This window comes from Hemiscyllium ocellatum, chromosome 9 (assembly GCF_020745735.1).
Source record: "Hemiscyllium ocellatum isolate sHemOce1 chromosome 9, sHemOce1.pat.X.cur, whole genome shotgun sequence".
Classification (NCBI taxonomy): Eukaryota; Metazoa; Chordata; class Chondrichthyes; order Orectolobiformes; family Hemiscylliidae; genus Hemiscyllium; species Hemiscyllium ocellatum.
This window is the reverse complement of record NC_083409.1, coordinates 39,869,702-39,896,673: the sequence shown is the minus strand read 5'-3', so window position 1 is coordinate 39,896,673 and position 26,972 is coordinate 39,869,702. Positions and strand designations below refer to the sequence as shown.

General features: G+C 41.7%; 1 protein-coding gene across 5 annotated transcripts in view; it reads right to left on the bottom strand.

The window, feature by feature from the left end:
- Positions 1–26,972, bottom strand: part of nos1apa (nitric oxide synthase 1 (neuronal) adaptor protein a) — a 368,693-nt gene that overhangs the window by 117,125 nt on the left and 224,596 nt on the right. For all 5 annotated transcript variants that reach the window (XM_060830171.1, XM_060830172.1, XM_060830167.1 and 2 more), the window contains one exon: positions 9,432–9,540. In XM_060830171.1, the coding sequence (XP_060686154.1) occupies positions 9,432–9,540 (109 nt within the window). The remainder of the gene's footprint in view (positions 1–9,431; positions 9,541–26,972) is intronic.

Sequence of the window (26,972 nt, the reverse complement as noted above, 5' to 3'; positions counted from 1 at the left end):
GCAGCATCGATACAGTCATCAATGTAGTGGAGGAAAAGGTGAGGGATGGTGCCAGATGGACTGCGGAAGATGGACTGTTCCACAAAGAGGCAGGCACAGCTGGGGCCCACATGGGTACCCATAGCCACCCTTCTGCTTTGTAGGAAGTGGGAAGATTAGGAATAGGAAAAGCAGATTTAAACCAGAGATGAGGAGAAATTCATTCTTCCAAAGGATAAAGAAGCTGAAATTCACTACCCCAGGGTGCAGTCGATGCTGAGACATTGAGTAAGTTTAAGGGGAAATAGGTTTTTAATTAGTAATGGGTTGAAGTGTTACGGAGGGCAGGCAAGAAAGTGGAGTTGAGGCCAAGGTGAGATCAGCCATGATCATATCAAAGGGTAGAGCAGACTCGAGGGGCTCAAATGCCTACTCCTGATCCTCATTCTTATGCTTTTATATCCAAATGCAGACTTCTGTCACTCCTTCACAATCACAGGTTTCAAATCCTGGAACTCCCTCCTTAACTATGACAATACTTACACCACATGGACTGCAGCAGTTATCGGAGATAGCTCACCACCAACTGTTCACAAGGGCACTCCAGATGAGCACTACATGCTGACCCTAGCGAGCGATGCTCACATCCCAGTAAAGAATAAGAAAAGAAAGGTCCAATCTTATAAAGGTCAAATCCCACTTTAAAATGATCGCTCTGTATTTATACATTAAATTCTGTGCTATTCACACCAACACACTCTCTGCTTCTTTTAAAGACTGGAAACATTTTGCTGATGGATTTCATCACTAAAATCCCAATGTCATTTTTCAGCTTGCTACCTCAAGTACATTTCCATTTGGCACATAATCCACATCAATCAACAAAAATAATTGAGAAGTGAGAAAAAAAATTCAACCTTATAGAGAAGGTTGTGAGGTGGGGGGGGGAGGTGGTTGGGAGTCAGGGAGAGAATGTCAACCTTAACATTAAGCTATTGGACTACTGCAGCCCAGGGGGAGAAAACATTCCAACATTAATAATTTGCAAGAACTATGAAATTCATTTGTCTTTCAAAATCAGATGGTAGGATACCACATGTGGATGTAAAATGTGGTTGTGTTGTGACAGAAAGGTCAGTAAAAACATTGGGAGACTGAGGAATGTTTCAAGCAACTGAAAAACCTTGTTTTACAAGGGGATTCTATTCAGTCATGCACCAGCATCGCTGCTGGCGGCTCAAGGTGAACACTCGTTGCGTGTATTTGAAGATTTGTTCCAGCTTTTCTTTCCATTGTTTTTTAAGCATTCTAAATTCGGCCATCACACAATGCTGCCTTTCCAAATATGCACTGGCCAACAATCAGAATGAGTGGTCCTACTGTGGTAGTTACTCAGAGCCTTGATGAGGGGTGGGGCAGTGAAGACCTTTTATAAGGCATGCCACTTTAAATGGCTAGAGAGTCATCAGAGATGGAGAATCCCACTGACATAAATTTACCCGACAACTAGATTACTTGTATGCAGGTTATAGTCAGTTCTGCTGTAAGGCTTGTTTCTTCAATGCGAATTGGTTTTAACGCGATTGAAGAATTTAGACCATTATTTGTAGAAAGTGAACTTTCCTGACCTGCATTGGCTATAACGCAATTCCGACCCCACTCGTTTCAGTGGCACAGCTTTTGCATGATTTTCTTATAAATGCGAGATCATACAAGAACGGAACTATCATGTTATCTCGGAACCAACTGTACTACATTTTGTCACAGATCATAATAGATTCTAATTGAATCAGACACTAGTAAGAGCTTTGCGTAACTATTCTGAATAATTTGCATTTCCCGCTATAATAGGAATGTTTTGCTGCTTCATAAACCAGTCCAGACCCATTCTCTTCCCCGAGAAGCAAGTGGTTCTGGCTAGGCCAAAAACCTGAGCTTATGATCCAGCTGACTCTCTGGTGCAGTGCTAAGTGTTACATGAGTACTGCTGCCTTTTGGATGAGTCAAACACCATGGAAACAGACCCTTCAGTCCAACTAGTCCATGCCGACCGTGTTCCCAAACTAAACTAGTCCCACCTGCCTACATTTGGCTCATATCTCCCCCCAAATCTTTCCTCTTCCTGTACTTATCTGAATGTCTTTTAAGCATTCTAACTGCAACCACATCCATCATTTCTTCTGGCAGTTCATTCCACACACAAACCACTCTCTGTATAAATAAGTTCCCCCTCATGTCCTTTTTAAAACCTTCTCTTCTCGCCCTAAAAATATGCCCTCTAATTTTGAACTCCCCCATCATAGGGAAAAGACCCTTGCTGTTCACTTTATCCACGCCCGTCATGATTTTATAAACCTCTATAAGGTCACCCCTCAACTTTGTACCTTCCAGGGAAAGAAGTCCCAGCGTATCCAGCCTCTCCTTTGAACTCAAGTACTTGGTTCTCAGCAACTTCCTGGTAACTCTTTTCTGAACCCTCTCCAATTTAATAATATCCTTCCTATAATAGGGTGACTAGAACTGCACTCAGTCCTCCAGAAGAAGCCTCAAAGTCCTGAACTCCTATACTCAAAGGTCGGAGCAATGAAGGCAAAGTGTGCCAAATGCCTTCTTAACCACCTTGTCTAACTGCGATGCAAATTTTAAAGAATTATGCACCCGAACCCCCAAGGCATCGCTGTTCTACAACATTACTCAGGACCCGAGAGATGTTCAGTCAAGGTCGCCAATTCCACTAAAGTGGAATTAAAAGATTGCATGGAACCACTTCAAAGAAAAACAGGGGTGTTCTCCCAAGTGCTCTGGCCAATATTTATCCCTACATTGACTCCTAAAAATGGTTGTCTGGTCAGTAACTTATTGAGGGAACTTGCTGAGAGAAAACATTGCTGTGTTCACCATGATATGGAGAGATTTCTTTGGCTGTAATGAACTTCAGGGATGGTTCTGATGTGTTTTTCTTCTTGATTGTCTTCAAGGTTATGTCAGCATTCTTGGTAAAGCGAAAATTTGTTGCCCTCCCCAAACTGCCCTTGAACTGAACGACTTCAGAAGGTACTTAATGTGGGTCTGGAGTCACACATAGGTCAGACCAGATAAAAAGGCAGATTTTCCTTCCTAAGGGACAGTGTGAACCAAATTAGTTTTTGCCAGAATCAATGGTAGTTCTTATGATCACCATTATTGCAGTTTATATTTTTTCCCAGTTCATTGACAGAATAGAAATTCCATCAAATTCTGTGATGGGTTTTTTAATTAATGCCCCAAAGCATTAGTTTGGGTCTTTGGCTTACTAACCAACGACATTATTACGACCTCACCATCTCTTCCAAAATCAAGAAAGGGCAGTTGTGAAACTTGAAAGGATTCAGAAAAGATTTACAAGGATGTTGCCAGGGTTGGAGGGTGTGAGCTAAAGGGAGAGACTGAATAGGCTGGGGCTGTTTGCCCTGGATCGTCAGAGGCTGAAGGGTGACCTGATGAGAGATTTATAAAATCATGAGGGGCATGGATAGGGTGAATAGCCAAGGTTTTTTTTTCCAGGGTAGAGGAGTCCAAATCTAGGTGACATAAGTTCAAGGTTAAAAATCACATAACACCAGGTTATAGTCCAACAGGTTTAATTGGAAGCACTAGCTTTCGGAGCGCCGCTCCTTCATCAGGTGATGAACAACCACTAATGAAGGAACAGCACTCTGAAAGCTTGTGCTTCCAAATAAACCTGTTGGACTATAACCTGGTGTTATGTGATTTTTAACTTTGTACACCACAGTCCAACACCGCATCTCCAAATCATAAGTTTAAGGTGAGAGAAGAAAGATTTAAAAGGGACTTAAGCGGCAACTTTTTCATGCAAAGGGTGGTGTGTGTATGGAATGAGCTGCCAGGGGAAGTGGTGTAGGCTGGTACAATTGCAACATTTAAAAGGCATTTGGATGAGTATATGAATAGGAAGGGTTTAGAGGGATGTAGGCCAAATGCTGGTAAATGGGACTAAATCAGTTTAGGATATCTGGTCGGCGTGGACAAGTTGGTCCGAAGGGTCTGTTTCTGTGCTGTACAGCTCTATTGTAAATCGGAGCCTTTCTTTTAGAATCCTACACCCAAAGTTATTAATGAACACACAGTTCTTGCAGCATTTGTCTTTAACAATCATATTGAGTGCACAGGCAGCAATCTGTAATTTACACTCTCATTGTTCAATAACAATAATAGCTCAGTCACAGCAGTAAATATATTATATCAAATTGTGACTCACTATGATCCCGAACAAACTGGAAGCTAAATAACGATGAGCCAGCAAGCTCACAGGTAGAGCCAACTTGCAGGCATCACCTGAGGGGGTGTGTATAGCAGCTTGAAGTGGCTACTGCTCAAAAGCATTGAATATATCCAACCAGGAATTGAGAAGGCAGCACCAATCAGATTTATGACACAAAAATTCTAAGTTGCTGTCAATCTGGATTCAATAACACCGAAACCAAAACAGAAAATGCTGGAAAACCTCAGCGAGCCTGGCAGCATCTGTAAGGAGAGAAAAGAGCTGACGTTTCGAGTCTAACTGGCCCTTTGTCAAAGCGGTCAGTTAGACTCGAAACGTCAGCTCTTTTCTCTCCTCACAGATGCTGCCAGACCTGCTGAGATTTTCCAACGTTTTCTCTTTTAGTTTCAGATTCCAGCATCTGCAGTAATTTGCTTTTTATCAATAACACCGAACTCCATTGCTAGACCTCAGTCGTGTCTGTTTGTAACCTTTTTGCCATTACAGTTGTGTTAAGGGCAATGGACAAATCAGGACTTTGTCATTTGACAAAAAAAAGGTAGACCTTATGTCAGTGTCAAATGGGTGATATTCTGTTTTATGGCTCTCTCCGTTTTAATTCCCATTGAACTCAGTAGGCAAGTGGTCTTGTGGTTGATTGGATGGAGAATAAATAGTGGGATGAATGGAGGTGAAGGAGATAGAGGGGCTAAGTAGGCAGTTCAACAGAATGAGGGAGAGCTTTGATGAGGTTGAGGGTGGGTTGGGGGGGTGTCACACAAAACAGCATGGAAGGGTGAAGGGACAGGATATGTGCTGAGAGTGAGGGGACAGAAAAGGAAATGCAGCCAGTATGTTATATTTTCCTTGTTACCTGCTCCTCCCTCCATCCTTCCTCCAATGTAGCTGCTTTCTCCTCAACACGACACCACGACTCAAAAAAGAAAAGAAGTGTGAGCGAGTGAGTGACAGAGAGAGAGAGAGAGAGAGAGAGAGAGAGAGAGTGAGAGAAAACGTGCCCTCTTGGAGACAGTCAAGATGCACATCTTCTCCAACTTATTGAGCAATAAGCCATTCTCTGGTTGTCATGCTGGCGTATAAAAAAGATCAAAAAATTGTAACACAATAAATGTCATTATATTTAAATAAAGCATACAAACTTTCTGTTCAAAATGTGAGGAGTCTTCTGCTTGTTTTTTAACCTTGTTATTTAGTCCTGCCACACAATTTGGACTAAAGCTCATCATATCCCTTCAATCTTCAGTCATAGAGTCGTACACCATGGAAGCAGACCTATCGGCCCAATTAGTCCATGCTGATCATAATCCCAAACTAAACCCGTCCCACCCTGCCTGTGCTTAGTTCATATCCTTCCAAACATTTCTTAATCATGAACTATCTAAATGCTTTTAGCTGTTGTAACTGTACCTGCGTCCAACAATTCCTCTGGCAGTTCTTCCACACATGAACCACTCTCGGTCTTAAAAAAGGTTGACTCTCACGTCCTTTTTAAATCTTTGTCCTCTCACCTTAAACATATGACCGCTAGTCTTGAAATCCCCCCCTTCTCACTTAAATGACAGAATTATCCTGCGTCCATGCTGTCCTCTCCAGATTGATTCTACCCATAGGTCTCTCCCAGTCCTGCAGCCAGTGTGCTTCCTGTCACACAGCATTCCCAAATCCATGAAGCCACACGCCTTCCTATACCTGGTCTTGCACTAACCTAGAGCTTTCAGCATTCCTGACCAGGATTCCTCCAACATCTGATAATTGGCATAAATATCTAATACCCACATCATCAGTTAAGGCCACTTTCATCCAGGGAGGAGATGATCAGTGGTCTTAAAGGGGCAGGTGAGTTTTAAAAACAAGAAATCCATTAGAGCTGTGCTCCAGATCACAAATAACTCTCCAGACTTCAAACAACTTACAAACAACAATAACAGAGATCTGCAGATGGATCTGATTTTGCTGAAACTGACCAGTGTTATTCAGGAACAGGCTTGTTGTTGTCAAACCTTCCCTTTCCCTTGAGATTTGAATGAGCTTGGTTTGAGGGCTGAATTAAGGTGAATATTGAAATACTTCTTGCTACTTAAAGGAGATTCTTTGAACACTGCCGCCTAAATTTTCTTCCTTTTTTCCAACTCTCCTGTGAATTTCTTTTAATTAGTTACCTGATGAATTGGAATTCACCCTGCAATCCTCACTTAGAAGCAGTACCCAAAGACATCAACCCCTTAACTCAACACAATGAACTGAGAAACCAAAAGGGAAATACTGCAGGTGCCGAGATGAAAACAGAAGATGCTATAAATGCACAACAGGCCTGTGGAGAAAGGAAGGCAAGGACACATCCATAAAGGGCACTGGCTTCTAATATGGACTCCAGCTTCCTCTCCCAGAGGATGCTGCATGACCTGCAGGGTCTTTCCAGCACTATCTGTCTTAATTAAATTCAACTTTCTCCAATGACCGAAAATGCAAATTAAAGCAAACAGGTGAGAGTTTCGCTCTTTTAAAGGATAGCCGTCCTTTAGATTTTCCTATTTTCTTCTGTGAACTGATATTAAGGAAGATGCATTTTCTTGGACTCTGGAAAATATTGATCTTTGAAACCTTGATGTACTCCCTGACAGCGTAAATATGAGCTTGGTGACAGCCTGAAGAATCCCACAGCACCATAGCAATGGGCGAACTGGCAAAGCAGAAGTGATAAACTACTCCGTCTTATCAAGGAATATTGACACACATCAGTTATTGTTCAAATATTTTCTTCGATCCTTCTGGGAAAACCACTATCTCAAAAATGTTCACAAATCAAAAACAAAATTGGCATTTTGAAAAGGATTCTTAAGTTACATATTCCCACCGAGAATTTGAATATTTCATCAGGAAATGTCATAATCTTCCGAAGTTGGTAGTTTCTGATGCTAACTGTGTTATTTTTCATTCGTGCGATGAGGGCCTCGCCAATATGGCCCCACGTTGTTGCTCATCTCTGAATCCCCTTGTGAAGCTGATAATGAGCTTTGGGGCATAGGTACACACAAACACACAATGCTGCTTTAGAAAGAGATTCAAAGATTTTGACCCAGTGACAGTGAAGCAACAGCGATATGTAGGGAGCGACAATAGGCGAGTAGTATTATCACTGAACAATTAGTCCAGAACTCAGTTAGTGCTCTGTGGACCCGGTTTCAAATTCCGCTCTGGCGGATGGTGGAATTTGAGTTCAATAACAATTTTTTAAAATCCGGAATTATGAATCTCATGATGAAGCCATCGTTGGTGGTTTGGGAAAAAAAAAGACACTTTTTAATTTCTTGACGGAAGGAAATCTGCCGTCCTCACCTGGTCTGGCCTACACATGACTCCAGGCTGCACGGCAATGTGGTTGACTTTCAACTGCCATTTGAGGTGGCCTGACAAGCCACTCAGCTCAAGGGCAGCTAGAGCTGAGCAACAAATGCTGGCCATCCAGCAATTGCCACACCCCACAATTGAATAAAAAATATCAGTACTTCTAGATGATGATGTTTCCATGTATCAGCTTCCCCAATCCCACTGTGGAGGTTGTAGGTTTGGAAGATACTGTTGAAAGAGCCTTAGTGAGTTGCTGCAGTGTACATGTAGGTGATACACATTGTAGTGATAGAGATGGTAAAGAATGGGGGTGCTAATCAAAGAAATCTGATTTGGTCTGGTTGGTGAAAAACTTTTGGGAGTATTGTTGGAGTGACATTTACCCAGAAAGCATTAGAGTGCAATCTCTCTTACACCCTTTTCCATTGGACAGAGGATATAAAAGTTAGAAAACATGTACCAACCAATTCAAGAACAGCTTCTTCCCCGCTGTTCTCAGGCATATGTAGGGACCCCTCATATATTAAAGTTGATCTTTCTCTGCAGCTGTATCACCATATTATGCATTCGATGTGTGACTTGCTGGTGCCCAGGCTTTGGGGAGTCAGGAAGAGAATCATTTGTTGGAGAATTCCCAACTTCTGACCTACTCTTGCAGCCTCAGTATTTGTGGTTGCTGCAGTTGAGAATCTAATCAATAGTATCTCCAGAATGTTGGGGGGGGGGGGTAGGGGGGGAATTCAATAATGGTGATGTTGTTGAATGTCAAGGGACAATGGTGAAATTGTCTCTTGATGTTTTCTAGATGTACCAAAAGGTGTTCTGTCCAGATGCTTCACAGCATGGTATGACAACTGTTTTGCCAAGACTGCAATACATTATAGAGTTGTGAATGCAGCCCAGTCTATCACAGAGATCCACCTTCCTTCCATTAACCCCATCCATACTTCCCACTGCCTCGGGAAAGCATCCAACATAAGTGAAGACCCCTCCCACACTGGTTGTACTCTCTTGCACCCTCTTCCATTGGACAGAGGATATAAAAGTTAGAAAACATGTACCAACAGATTCAAGAACAGCTTCTTCCCCGCTGTTCTCAGGCTTATGTAGGGACCCCTCATATATTAAAGTTGATCTTTCTCTGCACCTTCTCTGTAGCTGTATCACCATATTAGGCATTCTGTTCCATTACCCTGATGTACTTATTCATGATTTGTGTGGATAGCATGCAAAACAGGTATAAAGTCATACAGTACAGAAACAGAGCCTTCAGTGTTGGAGATAGTCATTATCTGACCTTTATGTGGCATAAACGTTACTTGCCACTTATCAGCCCATTTGTTATCTAGGTCTTTGCTGCATAAAGCTATTGGTGGTTTCAGAGAATGTATCGCATGTTAAACTTGCTATCATACAACACACTCAAGACAGATGCATTTACATGAAAGCTGGAAAAATATTCAAGGAGAGAGGAGAATAAGGTTGTATTGGAGAAATTCAGTAAGCCTGGCAATATTTGTGGAGAGAGAAGCAGAGTTAACATTTTGAGGCTGGTATGGCTCCTCTGAAGGAGACATTCTGGCAGATTTGCTGAGTTTCTCCAGCACTCTGTTTTGTTTTAGAATTTTAGCATCGGCCGATTATTATTTACAAGGTAATGGTGAGAAGGTGGGGTAATGGTAGGTGGGAGAAAAACTTGGGTACAGCAAAAACACAAGCATGGACCACTTGGGCTGAATGGCCTGTTTTACGCTATATGTCTGATGTAGCACTGAACAAGTTTCCAAAGAATATGTCCAGCCCTTGTCCTATGAACCGTTACCTTCTTTTTAGATTTGAAGACATTGCATCGGAAAACGTTGCTGGACCCATCTCGGGCGATGTAACTGAAGATCTTGAGGTCTTGAGAGTCATGGGACACATAGAATATCCTGAAAGGAAAAAAGGTACAGGAAGCTGGTTAGGATAATTGCAGGCTTTACCAAGTCTAACATCACTAGAGTCAAAGAGTCAAAGAGATGTACAGAACGGATGCAGACACTTTGGTCCATCTTGTCCTTATTGACCAGATATCCCAACCTAATCTAGTCCCACCTGCCAGCATCCAGCCCATATCCCTCCAAACCCTTCCTATTCATATACCCATCCAAATGCCTCTTAAATGTTGCAAATGTACCCGCCTCCACCACTTCCTCTGGCAGCTCATTCCCTCTGCATGAAAAAAGTTGCCTTTTAGGTCTCGTTTATATCTTTCCCTTCTCACCCTAAACCTGTGCCCTCTAGTTCTGGACTCCCCCACCCCAGGGAAAAGATTTTGACTATTTACCCTATTCTTGTCGCTCATGATTTTATACACCTCTACAAGGTCACCCCTCAGCTTCCGACGCTCCAGGGAAAACAGCCCTAGCCTATTCAATTTTTTCCCTTAGCTCAAATCCTCAAACTCTGGCAACATCCTTGTAAATCTTTTCTGAACCCTTTCAAGTTTCACAACATCTTTCCGATAGGAAGGAGACCAGAATTGCATGCAATACTCCAACAGTGGCCTAACCAATGTCCTGTACAGCCGTAACATGACTTCCCAACTCCTGTACTCAATACTCTGACCAATAAAGGAAAGCAAACGCCTTCTTCACTATCCTATCTATCTGCGACTCCACTTTCAAGGAACTATGAACCTGCACTCCAAGGTCTCTTTGTTCAGCAACACTCTTCTGGGACCTTACCATTAAGTGTATAAGTCCTGCTAAGATTTACTTCCCAAAATGCAGCACCTCACATTTATCTAAATTGAACTCCATCTACCACCTCTCAGCTTATTGGCCCATCTGATCAAGATCCCATTGTAGCTTGAGGTAACCTTCTTTGCTGTCCACTACATCTCCAATTTTGGTGTCATCTGCAAACTTACTAACTGTACCTCTTAAGCTCACATCCAAATTATTTATATAAATGACAAAAAGTAGTGGACCCAGTACTGATCCTTGTGGCACTCCACTGGTCACAGGCCTGCAATCTGAAAAACAGCCCTCCACAATCATCCTCTGTCTTCTACCTTTGAGCCAGTTCTGTATGAGATCTAACCTTGTGAACCAGTCTCCCATGAGGAACCTTTTCGAACGCCTTACTGACTGTCATAAAGATCACATCGACCACTCTGCCCTCATCAATCCTCTTTGTTACTTCATGAAAAAATTCAATCAAGTTTGTTAGACATAATTTCCCACGCACAAAGCCATGTTGACATCCCCAATCAGTCCTTGCCTTTCCAAATACATAGGTAAAAAACAAGGGCTGCAGATGCTAGAAACCAGAGTCTAGATTAAAGTGGTGCTGGAAAAGCATAGCAGGTCAGGCAGCATCCGAGGAGCAGGAAAATCGATGTTTCGGGCAAAAGCCCTTCATCAGGAATTGAGGCGGGGTGCCTGCAGAGTTGAGAGATATATAGGGGTGAGGAGAAAGTAGCATAGAGTACAATAGATGAATGGGAGTGGGGATGGAGGTGATAGATCAGAGAGGAGGGTGGGGGAAGGTAGCAAAGAGTACAATGGGTGATTGGGGGTGGGGATGAAGGTGATAGGTCAGACAAGAGGGTGGAGCGGCTAGGTGGAAAGGAAGATAGGCATGTAGGACAGGTCACTCGATCTATCCTGTCTATACCTCACATATGCTTCCTTCTTTTTCTTCACCAAACCCTCAATTTCTTTAGTCATTCAGCATTCCCTATACCTACGAGTCTTTCCTTTCACCCTGACTGGAATATGCTGTCTCTGGACACTTGTTATCTCTTTTCTGAAGGCTTCCCATTTTCGAGTCGTCCCTTTACCTGTGAACATCTGCCCCCTATTTGCTTTTGAAAGTTCTTGCCTAATACTGTCAAAATTGGCCTTTCTCCAATTTAGAACTTCAACTTTTAGATCTGGTCTATCCTTTTCCATCACTATTTTAAAACTAATAGAATTATGGTCGCTGGCCCCACTGATACCTCAGTCCCCTGCCCTGCCTTATTTCCCAAGAGTAGATCAAGTTTTGCACCTTCTCTAGTAGGTACATGCACATACTGAATCAGAAATTTTTCTTGTACACACTTAACAAAGTCCTCTCCATCTAAACCCTTAACACGAACGGTGAGGGCTGAGGTTCACTTTACCAACAATTCAGACCAATGACATAAGCCAAAATAGCACAAGGTGCCAAGTACCATGCAATAGTCTCAGCCCTCACACAGTACAATATTGAGGACCTATGTGGCAGATGCCAGCAAAACACTGTTGACACACGATGAATCCTGGGGAGTTAATTTTATCTCAATGGTATGGACTGAAGAATCGATTGAGAGAGAAGCAAAGCTAACATTTCAGATTGCGGCTTTTGTTGGAATGTTTGTCCAGATACTAACTGATCTGTCTAGTATTTCCAGCATTTTGTGTATTTTTATTCCAGATTTCCTGCTTCTGTTGTAATTTTGAGGTAGTGGTTTTTGCCAATCTTGAGAGGGTTTGATGGTCCTCTCATTGTCACTGGAATGTCTTTGTTTATGTGCGCTTGCAAAGCCAACAGGTTAAAATGAATCCTCTAAAGGGCCAAGACATATAATACAACTTCATGGAAAAATTACAAAGAGCAACTTTTAAAGCAACCGCACAAGAAAGATTCGCTGCACTATACTGATAGAGTGCACTGAAATACCCAGCCCCATCCATTTTCAAAATTATCACACCTTTTTATGAACCACATGTTATAAAATATTCAGGATGTCTTATCAAATTAGTTCTGTAGAAAAGTCTAATATTTTTCTTAATTCCTCTCTGAAACATCAAGTTCTTTTCTAAAAGCCTTCAACATAATTTTGTTGACGGTGTCTATTAAATCAAATGTTTGAGAAAAACCTGAAATATCTTGCATCACATTAAAATAAACAGATGCTGAATTGCTTTTTAATTCCAAAATAGGTCTGTGCACATGTGTGAGGGTGGGTGAGAGAGTATATCTGAGTGTATCTGTAATCGAAACAATATACATTAATTCCAAAGTGCCCAACTGTACTGGACTCTCAATGTGCAAAACATACATTGCATGTTCCTTCGGTATTGCTGCTTTATATCCCAGCTTTTACACTGATCTATCGACTTGTATGCTTATCTATGTCAATCAGTGGAGCACACACGTCTCAGAATGAATAACCTAAGTATCTGTGCGGAAGTTTGATTTATTTGATTTATTACTGTCACATGTATCGAGGTACAGTGAAAAGAACTCTTTTGCATGCAATCCAGGCAATTCATCCCTTAAGTAAGTGTGAAGCAAAAAGTGACTCCAACAAGAGGCAAATTATATCTATTGCCACAGGCAGCTAGCTCACTCAATGAAAGAGAGAGAAAAAAGCTTAGATGTTGGAGATAGGGTTCAAGTTCAGTCTCTGAGATTTCAAACTCTCTCACCCTCCATCATACCCACCTAATCCCTTGGCACGGGCCTCCCTGATTGCCCACTATGGTGCCCATCATTTTTGTTAAGATGTCTCAGGCCACATGCCATCACTAACTGGGCAGTGGGATGGTGCTCTTCACCAATCACCAATAATTCAAGTCTACTCGTGTTAGATCACATACTAGAATGAGATTTGTGGGAGTGCAGAATGTTGTACATGTTACATCTCAGGAAAATGTAATAACTTTCAAAAACCACAATTTGTCCTTGATCTGTACTGTGCAGTTGGACAAAAAAAAAGCATCTAGATCTACCGTGCTGGCATTTCCAGGCTGTGTTCCAGGAAGAATTTGCTCACAGGATGTCTACTATATCTTAAGAACAGGATTAATCTTAAGTGACATTGTGAAATTACATCGGTTTAATGAAAGCAGAACTGCATACAAGCATGTACCATGGATCTAAGAGGCTGAGGGGTGCAAATTGATACTAGGTAAAAATGTTTTACTTGTACATGTCCACGGGAAGTGATTATAGCACCACACACCTGGTTGCTGCAGCAGTAGAAACAAGTAATTCAACAGACACAAATAAATCCTCCCAACCGACCCTGGGACTATAGTTTGAACAATTTCATAACATACATGAATGGTTCACTGGGATAAAGGGAGGTACCAATTATGGCCAGAGAGGAGCCAGAAATGCAGCAGATCCATGGAGTTCTGATAGTCCCAGCATTAATTACCAGAAACTTGCTCTGAAAGGAATAGGGTAAGACACTCACATAAAGAAAGACTTGCATTTATGTTATACCTGGATATACCAAAATGCTTTACAGCCAATTATTTGATTTTCAAGCCTGGTCACTGTTGTGATGTGGGAAACAAGGAGGGTTAACTTCCTTGCTTTACTTCACAATGGGATCTTTGACTGTCACCTGAGAGCAGATGATTTACCCGAAGGTCAGCACCTTCAACAATGCAGCACCCCCTCAATGCAGCACCAGTGTACTCAATGCTCAAATTCTGGGGTGGAACGGAAACCCACAAAACTTACGGCTCAAAAAGTGAAAGTGCCACCAACCCAGCCAGTGATAACAAGTGCTAAAACAGTAATCCAGATGCCTGGTTATCTCTGGGAGTCCTTCAACAATGACCCCATTGAGAGTCCCATCTGCTGCCTCTTGCTTTGCAACCGACACAAGATATCAGTTTTGTTTCAGCACTCTGTCAGCTAGGGACAGTGGACAGTCTTGGATGTGAAACACAGGAATCTACTGGAATTATAACTCCATAATGTGCACCTCATGGCTCCTGTGGGGAACATGTCAAAGCACCGCACAGAACCAACGGGGGCATGGTTACCAATCCCAGGATGCCCTTGTGGAGGAACAGGGAACTGCACGCTGTGGAACCTTTGGAAGCCCAAGAGAGGAAGGGCCTCGCCCCCTGGACCCCAAGCAGCACTGTTCAACAATTATTCCCTTCCTGAAGCTCCGTCTCACTTCAGCTATTGGGTTTTTTGCCCCGGCTCATTGTAAGAGCAGGTTAAATCAGGAGCTGCCTGCCTTGTTGACATATACAAACTGCCAATCTTTTTAGCAGTAGCCTTGCTGTTTGCTCCTTGCCCCACCTTTGTCAAAACTGGGGGTGGGTGGCCTGGAGGCAACTTGGGAGTTGGTCTCAGATCTTTTTTTTTACACTTTAGCATCTGATCTGAACCCAAACCATCAGTGTTTTGCATAAAAATTAAGCTCAGAGCAAACACAGTGGGAAGATTGTTTTATATTCTCTCCAGTCACCTATATGTGAGTGACAAATTAAAAACTCAACAGTTCACACTTATAGTTAAGATTAGAGTGGTGCTGGAAAAGCACAGCAGGTCAGACAGCATCCAAGGAGCAGAAAACATCCGCAAACAACTGAGCCCACATGGACTCCAGACTACATTCAAACCAGCACAGTTTGGATCTGAACAAGACAACCAGTACAGACTACAAATTCAAAACCAAAAGCTATGGTTCTCCTTCAGGATATTTTAACCTCGCTTTCGCCTAGTTCACATTTATAGGGCTGTTAATGTAGGGAAGTAACCAAAAGTGTTTCACAAGATTGTTATCAAACACGCATTGGCTGGCTATTAAATTCAAATCTTATTCAGGGGCATGCTAAAGGTGAAGAGAGTGCCACAGTGGCAGACAGGTTTAGAGATTGAATTCCGGAGGGGCGGGGAGGGAGAACAAGAGTTCAAAAATTAGAAGAAAGCAGAGTTCTTGGACGTTTACAAGGATGGAGGCAGTGGCCAAGAGTATCAATAGATTTGTTGCACACAGTGAAGCAGAAAGTGCTAAATTCCAAGAGGTCAGATTGGCTGGTAAAAGGCAAAGGTAAGTGGCAGATTAAATTCATTATGGAAGTGTGTGAAGTGATGCATTTTGAGAGGGAGAACGAGGAGAGGTTCAATGGTACAATGTCACAGTGAGTGTACAAAGTTAAAAATCACAACACCAGGTTATAGTTCAACAGGTTTAATTGGAAGCACACTAGCTTTCGGAGCGACTATCACCTGAAGAAGGAGCGTCGCTCTGAAAGCTAGTGTGCTTCCAATTAAACCTGTTGGACTATAACCTGGTGTTGTGTGATTTTTAACTTTGTACACCCCAGTCCAACACCGGCATCTCCGAATCATGACTACAGTGAGTGTAAGAAGAGAGAGATCAGGAAGTGTTTGAGTACAAATCTTTGAAGGAGGTAGAGCTGGTTAACAAATTAGTTAATCATATGGAATCCTGAGCTTTATGAAGACGACATGAAGAACAAGAGGTTCTGTTAAACCAATATGAAAAGCTGGCTTAATTCCACCACGGTACTTTATTTTGTTCTAAGCACTACACTTTTGGAAAGGAGGCAAAGGTTTTAGAGAGGATGCAGAGAGGTTTACAAGAATAGTTCAAATTCAGAAAATATTTAGATGGATTAAATTAAGATAAACTCTTTTGAATAACCAGTGATAGAAACCAAGACAGCTTGAGGAAAAGCACTTAGCAGTTTGATCTGGTGTGCTGGTTAATAAAATAGGGCCTACAGATCCAACAGCAGCTTTCAAAAGGGGACTGGATAAATACTTAAAAGGAGAAAATAAAATCCAGGGATCTGGAGCCAGAGTGGGGTAGTGGAACTAACTGCAATGCTCTTCCAAAGGGGCAGCACTTAGTTGATGGGCTGAATGAGCTCCGTCTGTTCTGTGTTTCCAAGAAGGATAGAATCACATGCCAATTTTATAGAAATTGACCATTTTGAGTGAAAGAAAAGGACATCAACACAAGTGTGCTTACAAAATTGTTTTATAGAGACCACAAATTCTTACCCCACTCTCCTACTTGGAGAGAAGGCAAATCAATCGATGCAGCTTGCCTTTGATAGACACTTGCATGGTATTATAAACCCAAGCTCAGGAATCCAGCTTACACAACAAAAGGAAAATTAAAAGCAGGAGGAAATGAAGAAGTAGATAAAAATAACTCGAGTGGAATTCTCGTTGGCTGAGACAAACGCTAACAGAGAGTTTGAGATTAACTCAATGATCTGATTGCTGAATATCTATTGTGTTACAATGGCAAAGGCTTTATAATAGATTGTCTTATTCACTAATTATCGCCTGTTTCTCTGGTGATGGCATGCCTTCAACAAGGCTCTCAGTGAACAGAGACAAACACAGGCTATTTCTATGTCCCATGAAGGCTATTTACAACCTGCCCTAAGAGAAGTTGTAATTCGCTCTCCTCTGTCATTGAATGCTTCAAGAATACAAATAAGTTACATTGTATATATAGATGTTTTACATCCACAAACTCCCCGACAGTAAGATTATTTCCATTCAATCTTTCTCCAGAAGAATCCAATTCCTGCCGCAATACAGTTCGACGTGTGGCAAGTGCAGCCAATACATCTTCCAGAATGCTCATTCCTCATGTGCACCCCAGCACACTATACAGTGGCTGATTCTGACTATATCTAGCATTGGTTTATTAAAGTATCAGCGAAGAATTGAAACTCTAGTTGCTTCTTCCTTCCTCTTTGCCCCCCAGCTTGGGGGTAACGCCGTCAATTGTCATGTAATGCTCCCAATTGTAACCCACTGCTACTATCTCATTTCAACAAAACTGTTGCAGATCTGTGAACTTTAGCAGCTTTCAACAACTGGCAACATCTTAATTATAACTATGACTATGATTACGACGTTGCCAATATGTCTGCACAATTTAAAGAGGAAGCTCTATTTTTCTGTATGAATTGTCAATTTGATCTTCTCTGTAAGTGCAGCTTTAACTAATGCTTACATTATACTTTAAACATTATTTTATTAGCCTAACAAAGTATTTCAGGAGTGCAACATCTGCAGTTTTAAGAAAATGCCACAAAAATTACAAATCTATCCTCTAGATAAATGGGTGGCATGGTGGCTTAGTGGTTAGCACTGCTGCCTCACAGCACCAGGGACCCGGGTTCAATTCCACCTTGGGTGACTGTCTGTGTGGAGTTTGCACCTTCTCCAGTGTCTGCATGGGTTTCAGCTGGGTGCTCTGGTTTCCTCCCACAATCCAAAGATGTGCAGGTCAGGTAAATTTGCCATGCTAAATTGCCCGTAGTGTCAGGGGTAAATATAGGGTAGGGGAATGGCTCTGGGTGAGTTAGTCTTCGGAGGGTCGGTGTGGACCTGTTGGGCTGAAGGAGCTGTTTCCATACTGCAGGGAATCTAATCTAAACAAGAAAATGAAGTGCGTACAGATTTTGTTTTGCTGTTTAATTGATTTTTGGTAAAATTCATGTTTGAATCAATCCAGTTGCACAGTTAAAAGGTCTCATATCTTTTATTATTGCACATTAATTCGATAAGGGGAGATAATTAGCCATAGTGCTGGAGGGTTCTCTGTTAGACAGGGACAAGTGGTTCTGAGGCTGATTGGCACCACTGTGCATCAAACATGAGGCAAAGCAAGGAAGCAGACCTGCATAAACTACTTGGGGCAGATATGGGAATTCAACCCACATTGTTGTTGACCCTACACTCTAATCATCGAGCAAAATGAACTAACCAACTCCCACATAGATTCACTAATATCAAAAGATATTTGATGCATGACCTGCCAGCACTCAATGATGAACATTGAAAAGACACTGAAACACAGTATAAACAGTGTGGGCAGCATCAAGATGTAGTTCTGAGCAGTTACCAAAAGCTGAACTGACTGCAACTGCAAACCTGACTGAGCCCCATAAGCAAAAAGTAGTGGAAGGCAATTGCTAAATGATTGCTGTAACTAAGGGGAAGTTAGATAAGTCCAGGAGAGAGAAAGTAAAGAATATCCTGTTTGAATGAGATGAAGTAAAGGTGAACGAGGTTGTGAGGAAAATAAACCAGTTGTACATATGACTCATTTCTGTGCTATCATTAATATTAAACAGGTAATGTTATTCATTTCTCATATGGGGCGTAAGTGAAACACAAATCTACAATAAAATTCAATTGATTTGTTATTTCTGAGACAGAGGAAGAAAAGTGCATACAACCATATTGGCTTTCTGAAAATATCACAACAGCCAGACTATAAGTGTTCAACAAATGATTGAGCAACCCCTTCTCAAGAACAACTAGGGATGGGCAATAAATGTTAACTACAATATAGGTGGATGTTGTTAAGTTGTACATTACGATATATAAACAGAAAACATTCTTAAAAATGCAGCAGCATGCTTTCTCCAGGGGTAGAGGACAAACTATATGTTTTCTGATATCAAATATTAGCTGCAAGGATAATGAGAGAAGGTAAGCAATATATCAGAACACGTACAGGCTTCACGACTGTTAATCGGAGTAACAATACAAGGCTGCTGAGCAGTCAGTGCTCTAGTTGGACAGTCTGTATTGTTTCTGCAACCTCTCCCAAAGATGCCAAAAGAACTGGTGATCAACACACTTCCTTCTTACTGGCTCAGACCAAAATTCTTACTTCACCCAAAGTCAGTAGCTGAACATTATACGCTATGTTAGCAACTCATTGTGGAGTAGGTTCTAGGTGTTGCAATCTGTCAAGTTTCCAGAGCAGGACCACAGGGAATATATGTATTAGATGCAATCAGACACTTGACAGTGTTCTTGTTCCTGTCACCCCCATTCCCCAGCTCTACAACCATCCATGAACATTGCACCAATTTCTGACCTCTTGTGGAATTCCTGATTGGGTCTGTCCTGCTAATGGTGGATGTACCTTTAATGACCTCAACTCTAACCTTTGAACTTCCCTGAACAAACATCCTTGCTCCTCTGCCTCTCCCTCTTTTAAGTTATTACTTAAACACTTCCTTTGGCCGAGCTTAAGGTTTTTTTTTAGCTTAACTTCTTTTATGGCTTAACATCAATAGTTTGATTGCTCCTGTAAAGCCTCAAGACATTTTACTACGTTAATGGAATATAAGGCAAGCTGTTGTTTTGGTAAAACAATATATAAGACATTAATCTTCACTGATATACACCGTTAAAATCATATTACATTTTAAAGGAGAAAGTAGAGTTGCAGGTAGATAGGGTAGTGAAGAAGGTTTTTGGTATGCTTTCCATCATTGGACAGAGCACTGAGTACAGGAGTTGGGAGGTCATGTTATGGCTGTACAGGACATTGGTTCGGTCACTTTTAGAATATTGTGTGCAATCTGGTCTCCCTCCTATTGGAAGGATGCTGTGAAACTTAAAAGGGTTCAGAAAAGATTTACAAGGATGTTACCAGTGTTGGAGGATTTGAGCTACAAGGAGAGGCTGAATAGGCTGGGAACGTTTTCCCTGGAGCATCAGAGCTTGAGGGGTAACCTTACTGAGGGTAATAAAATCATGAGGGGCATGAATAGAGCAAATAGACCTGATCTTTTCCCTGGGGTAGGGGAGTTCAGAACTAGAGGGCATAGGTTTAGGGTGAAAGGGGAAAGATATAAAAGGGACCTAAGGGGCAACTTTTTCATGCAGAGGGTGTTGTGTGTATGGAATGAGCTGCCAGAGGATGTGGTGGAGGCTGATACAATTACAACATTTAAAAGGCATCTGGATGGGTATATGAATAGGAAGGATTTAGAAGGATATGGGCCAGGTGCTGGCAAATGGGACTAGAGTAGGTTAGGATATCAAGTCGGCATGGATGAATTGGACCGAAGGGTCTGTTTCCATGCTGTATATCTCTATGACTCTAAATATTGGCTGTTTTCCCCTTTGATTACTCGAGAAATCCACTCTACCCTCTATTGTGTGACCAAAGTGCCAATGGTCACCCACAAGTATCTGGGTGACAGATTTCTCCATGGTTCGACACAGATTGCTTCATGGTTGTGTCATGATCTACCAGTTCCAGCCAAACTACCTCATACAGGAGACATTTGCGAGGTAGGTTGGGTGGAAGAGTAAAAACTGCCAACAGAGCTGTTTTCAGAATAGTGATCAAAATGCAGGCATAACCGCCCCAATACAATGTTGACTGCCTTGACCCAGTGGAATTCATGACCCCAAAGTGTGGGACAGTGAGTAAATGTAAAGAGGAGTTAGACAGATTTGTAATTGGTAATGGGTTGAAGGGATATGGAGGGAAGGCAGGAAAATGGCAATGAGGAGCCAATCAGCCATGATCGAATGGCGGAGCAGACTTGGCCAAGCGGCTTAATTCTGCTCCCACGTTTTATGAACTTATGAACTCAGCTCCTGGTTAAAAGAAAAACTGTTGCTAGTTGATACCAGATCAGACACAGAAAGATCCCACAGCACCGCTGCAAAAAAAGAGCAGGGAGATTCTCGGAGTTGTCCTGGCCGACTTTTGCCCCCCAACTAACATTCCCAAAAATATCTGGGTATCCTCACTTTGCTGATTGTGGAACCTTGCTGTGCGTATATTGGCTGCAACATTCCCTGCACTACACATCGCTTGCACCTCAGAAGGAATTCATTGGTATTAATGTGTTTTGAGGTCCCCCCAAAAAAATTGCTAAGTAAACGCAAGTCTTTTATTTTAAATATAAACTCAGCACCGGAATTGGCAGGAGTGAGAAACGGGAATAAATGAATACCCTGTACACTGTTGCATCGGGGAGTGCTTTTCTGATCTTGGGACTGAAGCATGTTGACAGGACACTTGAGACAGACATAATGCCTAAATGGAAAACACTGAATACAGAGCCCTCCATTCTTAAGTATAGCTGAAGCAACGCCATTTTGTATTGGCAAACTGAGCAAACGTTCACGCACATCAAAAAAGTGAAGGATGAAGAATTTCGGGAGTAAATTTGAGGACGTAGTAAAACTTGCACATACAGAGGAGCCCTACAACATTTTCACTGAAGACCTTACCTTAAGTAGGAAAAAAAAGCGCTTTTAGAATGACAAGATTTATCAGATCTCTTTCCCCTCCAGACAAAGTATTTTCAGGTCGAACCTCATTAATTAAAAAATGGGTGAAAAACTTACACAGCATACTACAAGGAGAATTTCTGAAAAATGTTGCACAGCTTTCTTTCCTTATCACTCAGGCACAGAACCAGTTGTATCATCAAGCAACCTCAATGACAACAACATGCATAATCCCATATACAGAAATCAGCTCCACAAACACTAACTTTGAATTACCACAATACATATCACACTTATTAAAAAGTTAATTTTTACCTGTCAGTTTGATTGGAATAACTTTGGGGATGTGTTCCTCCCGAGTCAGAGCAGATTAGTATCACTAAAGTTCAATTTATTTCAGAGAAAATGTATTTTTCTTCTTTCTCTCCTATTGAAGGATGCACATCTTAGACATGGCAAACTAAGCTGCTTATAATCAGCAAAAGAAGTCTCTTGGAAAAGACTAGAGGACTGAACGTTGTTCATTTTTGCAATTGAATTCACATCACAGCTTGCTGTAAGAATACTCTAACACACTGACTCCCAATTACTAAAACTATGAAAATAGCTGTATATCAGGAAAAAGAAGGGAGGGAGGAACTCAAGCAATTTACAACCACCCGGGAATTGCTACTGAGTAAATTGTTGGAGCTGCAGGCTGACAAATACCTGGATCCTGATGGACTTCATCCGAGGGTCCTAAATTAAGCGGCTAGTGTGATAGTTTTAATCATCCAAAATTTCCTACACGTGGGGGAAATTTCCAATAGATTGGAAAATAGCAAATAGAGCTTGTTTGCTCAAAAAAGGAGGGAGACAGAAAGCATTAAACTAAAGGCTGATTAGGCTTGACATCTGTCATAGCTAAGATGTTAGAAACCAATATTAAAGAAACTAGGGCACTTAGATAGGTTTAAGTAATCAGGCAGAGTCCACCTTGTTCTGTGAAAGGAAAATCATCTTGAATCAATTTATTGGAGCTTTTTTTCAAGATGTAATATTTATAGTTAAAGGGGGACTAGTGAATGTCCTATACTTAAGATTTCCAGCAGGGATTTGATAAGGTGCCACACCAAAGGTTATTGCAGAGAATAAATGGTGGTGGAAGCGGCAGGGGTGGTGATAACATATTAGCACAAATCGAAGATTACCGAGCTAACAGAGAAGAGAGGTGATATAAATGTATCACGTTCTGATTGGTAAGATACAATGATTGGTATGTCACAGGAGTCAATACAGAGGCCTCAACTTCTCACAATTTATGTCAATGATTTGGACGAGGGACCGAAGGTTTGGTAGCTAAATTTGCTGATGACACAAAGATAGGCACAAATGTAAGTTGTAAAGATGACAAGGGATGTAGATGGATTAAGTGACTGGGCAAAGATTTATGAAATGAAGAATGGTGTGAGAAAATGTGAAATTGTTTATTTTGGCAAGGAGAATAAAAATAAAAGAAGGCCATGTTATGAAAACTGTGTGAGACTGCACAATTCTGAGAGGCAGAGAGATCTGGGTGCCCTCATGCATGGATTGTTAAAGGTCAGTGTGCAGACACAGCAAGTAATTTGGAAAGCCAGTGGAAAGGTCTTGTCATTGTGAGGGGAATGGAATACAAAACGTAGAGAGGTATGCTTCAGCAGTACAGGGCACTGGTGAGACCACATCGAGAGTACTGTGTGTAGAATTAGTCAGTTTATTCAAGGAAGGAAGTAAATACATTGGAAGCAATGACTAATACCTAGACTAACACCTGGAATGCTTTCTGATGAAAGGTTGGTAAGGTTGTATCTGATGTTTACAACAGCAAGAGCCAATGGTTGAAACATAAAATGTCCTATGGGGTTTCGCCAGCATGGATGTGAAAAGGATGGCTCCTGTTGTGGAGAAGTGCAGAACCAGGGTCACTGTTTAAAATAAACATTACTTATTTAAGACAAAGGTGAGGTAAATTTTTTTCCCTTGTTGGAGGATGGTGGGTCATTGTGACTTTTCTGCAAAAAGGCCATGGAAGCACAATCTTTGATGGTTTAAGGTAGATATACAGATTCTTGATAAGGGGGAAAAGGGTTATTGGGGGTACAGAGCAACATGGTGTAACCAGATCAGCCATGATTATATTGAACAGCACAACAAGCTCAAGGGGCTGAATGGTCTATTCCTGCTCCTGGTTCATTTATATATATGCTGCCCCTCACTGGTAAATTACACAATTTAAATGTGGGAACATTTTCTTTAGTAATGAAATATGAAGGTATTCTTACCATGTTATTAAACAGGTTGAATTAAAAAATGCCTACCTTTAACCTTTTAAAGTCTCAAGAAGTACAGTCATAGAGTGTTAAAGGACAAAGGAGGTCATTCACCTCCTACCCTTGGTCTCTCCTCAAGGCTCTGTAATTAGTTCTATCCTTTGTCCTCTCCCCTGGGCCTGCAAACCTTTCCTCAACCAACATTCAGCCAGTTCCCTTCTCAAGGTCACTTTCCTTCCAGGCAGAGATCATAAATTTCAGACATTTCATAAATGTGTAAGAAAGAAAATTCTCATCTCCCTTCAGATTCTTTTGCCAACTCTATCAAAACCCATTTATTGATTTCAATGCTTCAATTAAAATCTCCTCTTGCTCCTCTCTGCTCGCAGGAAAACTACCCAGCGTTTCCAAGCTCTCCATATGATGCAGAATAAAATTATAAACAACACACTCCTCAGGAGCAGGGGCTGAATTCAAAAATCCTGTGAAAGATTACGTCACAACTACAAAAGTGTGACGGTGTGATTGATATCTACACTATTGCATTCTTCAATGAAACATTTGAATGAAAGTGACCCTTTGCTCTATTAGGCATCACCCCAACAGAACGTCAGCTACTGTACCTTCCTATTATAATATCTGTCTGTTAAAAAGAGCTCATGTTAAAGAAACAAAAAGAATTTGAGTCAATCTAATAGCCTGCTAAAGTCTCATCACTGTTGCAATGCAGAAAATGCTATAGCCAATTCGCACACTGCATAATGTGGCGATGACCAGGTAGCCTGTTTTTGTTATGTTGACATTGACCAAGAGAATCAGGTAAGAGAGCGTAGATGGTGACTCAGTTGAAATTCTCATCAGAAGGACAACAGTTCCGAAGTATAACACTCAATGCAGTACTTGGAGAGCCAGCCAAATACTGCAGTTGATCCTGGAACTTTGTGATTCACGGGTGATTGTGCTGCAATGGGGCATGAGCTGAGCTCACCTGAGGCAGCACCGAGTTTTCTTTGGCTGAGCTCAGCTCTCGGAGATTCAAACAAACTGAGCAAAGGTCGTTGTGAACAATCGCTGTCACCAACTCCTGGGAAATCTGCACTGCAGCAAAGTACGAGATGTTCAAAAGAGGGCTGAAATATGTTGAACATACAAATAAATGTCTGGTCTCTCAAAGGCATAGCAGACTTTTAAAAGAGGAAAATGGTTTCAGAGACACCCTCGTAGAATCAATTATCTGAGAGAAACAGAAAAACTTCTGACGACTTAATGAAAAAGCATCTAGCTTTCTATCTTCTCAGCCACCTTTCATATTTAAATAAAGTAGCAAAGTGCAAAGATGAATAAACGAACTCAGAGAAAAATGAAGGAGATTTGAGTTGACCCTCAGCAGATTACCAGAAAATAAACAATTTTAATAGTCATGACTGCAAGAGAAGGGTGCCACATATTTATTCAGTGTCAGCATAAACACAGAATATTTTTAACACTAATAGAGGAAAGACAAATCTTTGCATTTAAACAGTGCCTTTCACAACTTCAGAATTTCCCAGAGGACTTTAGAGCCAATGCAATGATACTTCTCGAGGTGTAGTGATTGGTTTAACAGTAAAACCGAGTGTATGTGTTTCCAGTGCAGGAGATAGGGCACTGCCATTTGGGAAATAGAGCAAATTATGCACTGCCTAGTTAATGCAAGCTGTTACTATGGTGAAATAATGCACTTGACTGAGGAGGAAAAACTTACTGACTAAACTAAATTTAGTACATCAGAATCCTGAGTAAATTGGCATTTCTTTTTTTAAAAAGTGCAAACTTGCGTTCCAATTCAGTTTGCTCACTTCCTGCTTAAAATGGCAGCAACTTCAGCCATTGGTTGTGTTAAAAAGAATTTGAGCCAAACATTTCATTGGCTAGGATACCATATTCCAGAAGAGAAATTGCTAGTGGTTAGCACAGCTGCCTGACAGCACCAGGAACCCCAATTCGATTCCAGCCTTGGGTGACCCTCAGGAGTTTGCACATTCTCCCAGTGTCTGTGCAGGTTTCCTCCGGGTGCTCCGGTTTCCTCCCACAATGAAAAGATGTGCAGGTTAGGTGGATTAGCCATGCTGAATTGCCCATTGTGTCCAGGGATGTGCAGGCTAGGTAGATTAGCCTTGGTAAATGCAGAGTTATATGGACAGTGTAAAGGGGTGGGCTGAAGTGGGATGCTCTTCAGAGGGTCGGCATAGACCTGATGGGCTGAATGGCCTCTTTCTGAATTGTGGGAATTCTGTGATTAGTTACATGAACACATTCAGCTTCGTCCTCATTTTAAAAAGCGTAACTGCTGTTTCCAGGTTGATAGTCAGTGGTTGTCATGTATGTGAACCGTGATCCATTTCTTATTCCGATTCTGCGCATGTGGCCGTGGTGCTCCACCTAGTGGCGATGTCAACACAATGGCAGCCATGTTCAAAAGGGTGGTCCCCACAATCAGCAAATGTGATCAGACCAGCTAATCTGTTTTAGAGATGTTCATTGAGGGATGAACACAAAGACAACCAGGGCTAGTTCACTTGTTCTTCCCGCAGTGCGGTGTCATCTTTCTTGCCCATTTGAGAGTGCTGACCATGCCTTGCTTTAAGATTTTCATAAAATCATAGAATCCCTACAGTGCAGAAAGAGGCCATTTGGCCCATCGAGTCGGCACAGACACTCCAAAGACCATCCTGCCCAGACTAAACCCCCACTCCATTCCCATAACCTACACAACAACAAGTATGTGTACAACACTTAAACATGGGGCCTCCTATGAGCATTATCAAACGAAATTTGACCTAAAGAGGCATTTAGGACAGATTACCCAAATCTTGCTCAGTAGAATAAATTTCAAGGGACATTTTTTAAAAAGGAGAGGGGGGTTTAGGAGGGAATCAATGAACATTCTGAGCTCAGGTTTATGGAGGGTGGAAGATGGGACATTGGCAGAATGCAGCACCCAAGATCTGGACATGTCAGAAGGTAAAGCTGAGAATCAACACGGTACATTTGGAACCAGACATTGTGGGCTAAATCTTAATGTTGTTCTGGGTAAATGTTAGTGGCGTTGAGCTTTTTAACTGCGAGGCCCAATCAGAATTCTCACCGTATCCATGCCAACCTAGGCCAAAGTTAAGTCACCCAGGTTAAGGTAGTCTCAGACGTCTGAGATCCCTTGTTGTAGAAGGTCAATGTCCTTCACAACTCTGCCAGCTTCAGTGCCAACGTCCTCGCTGATT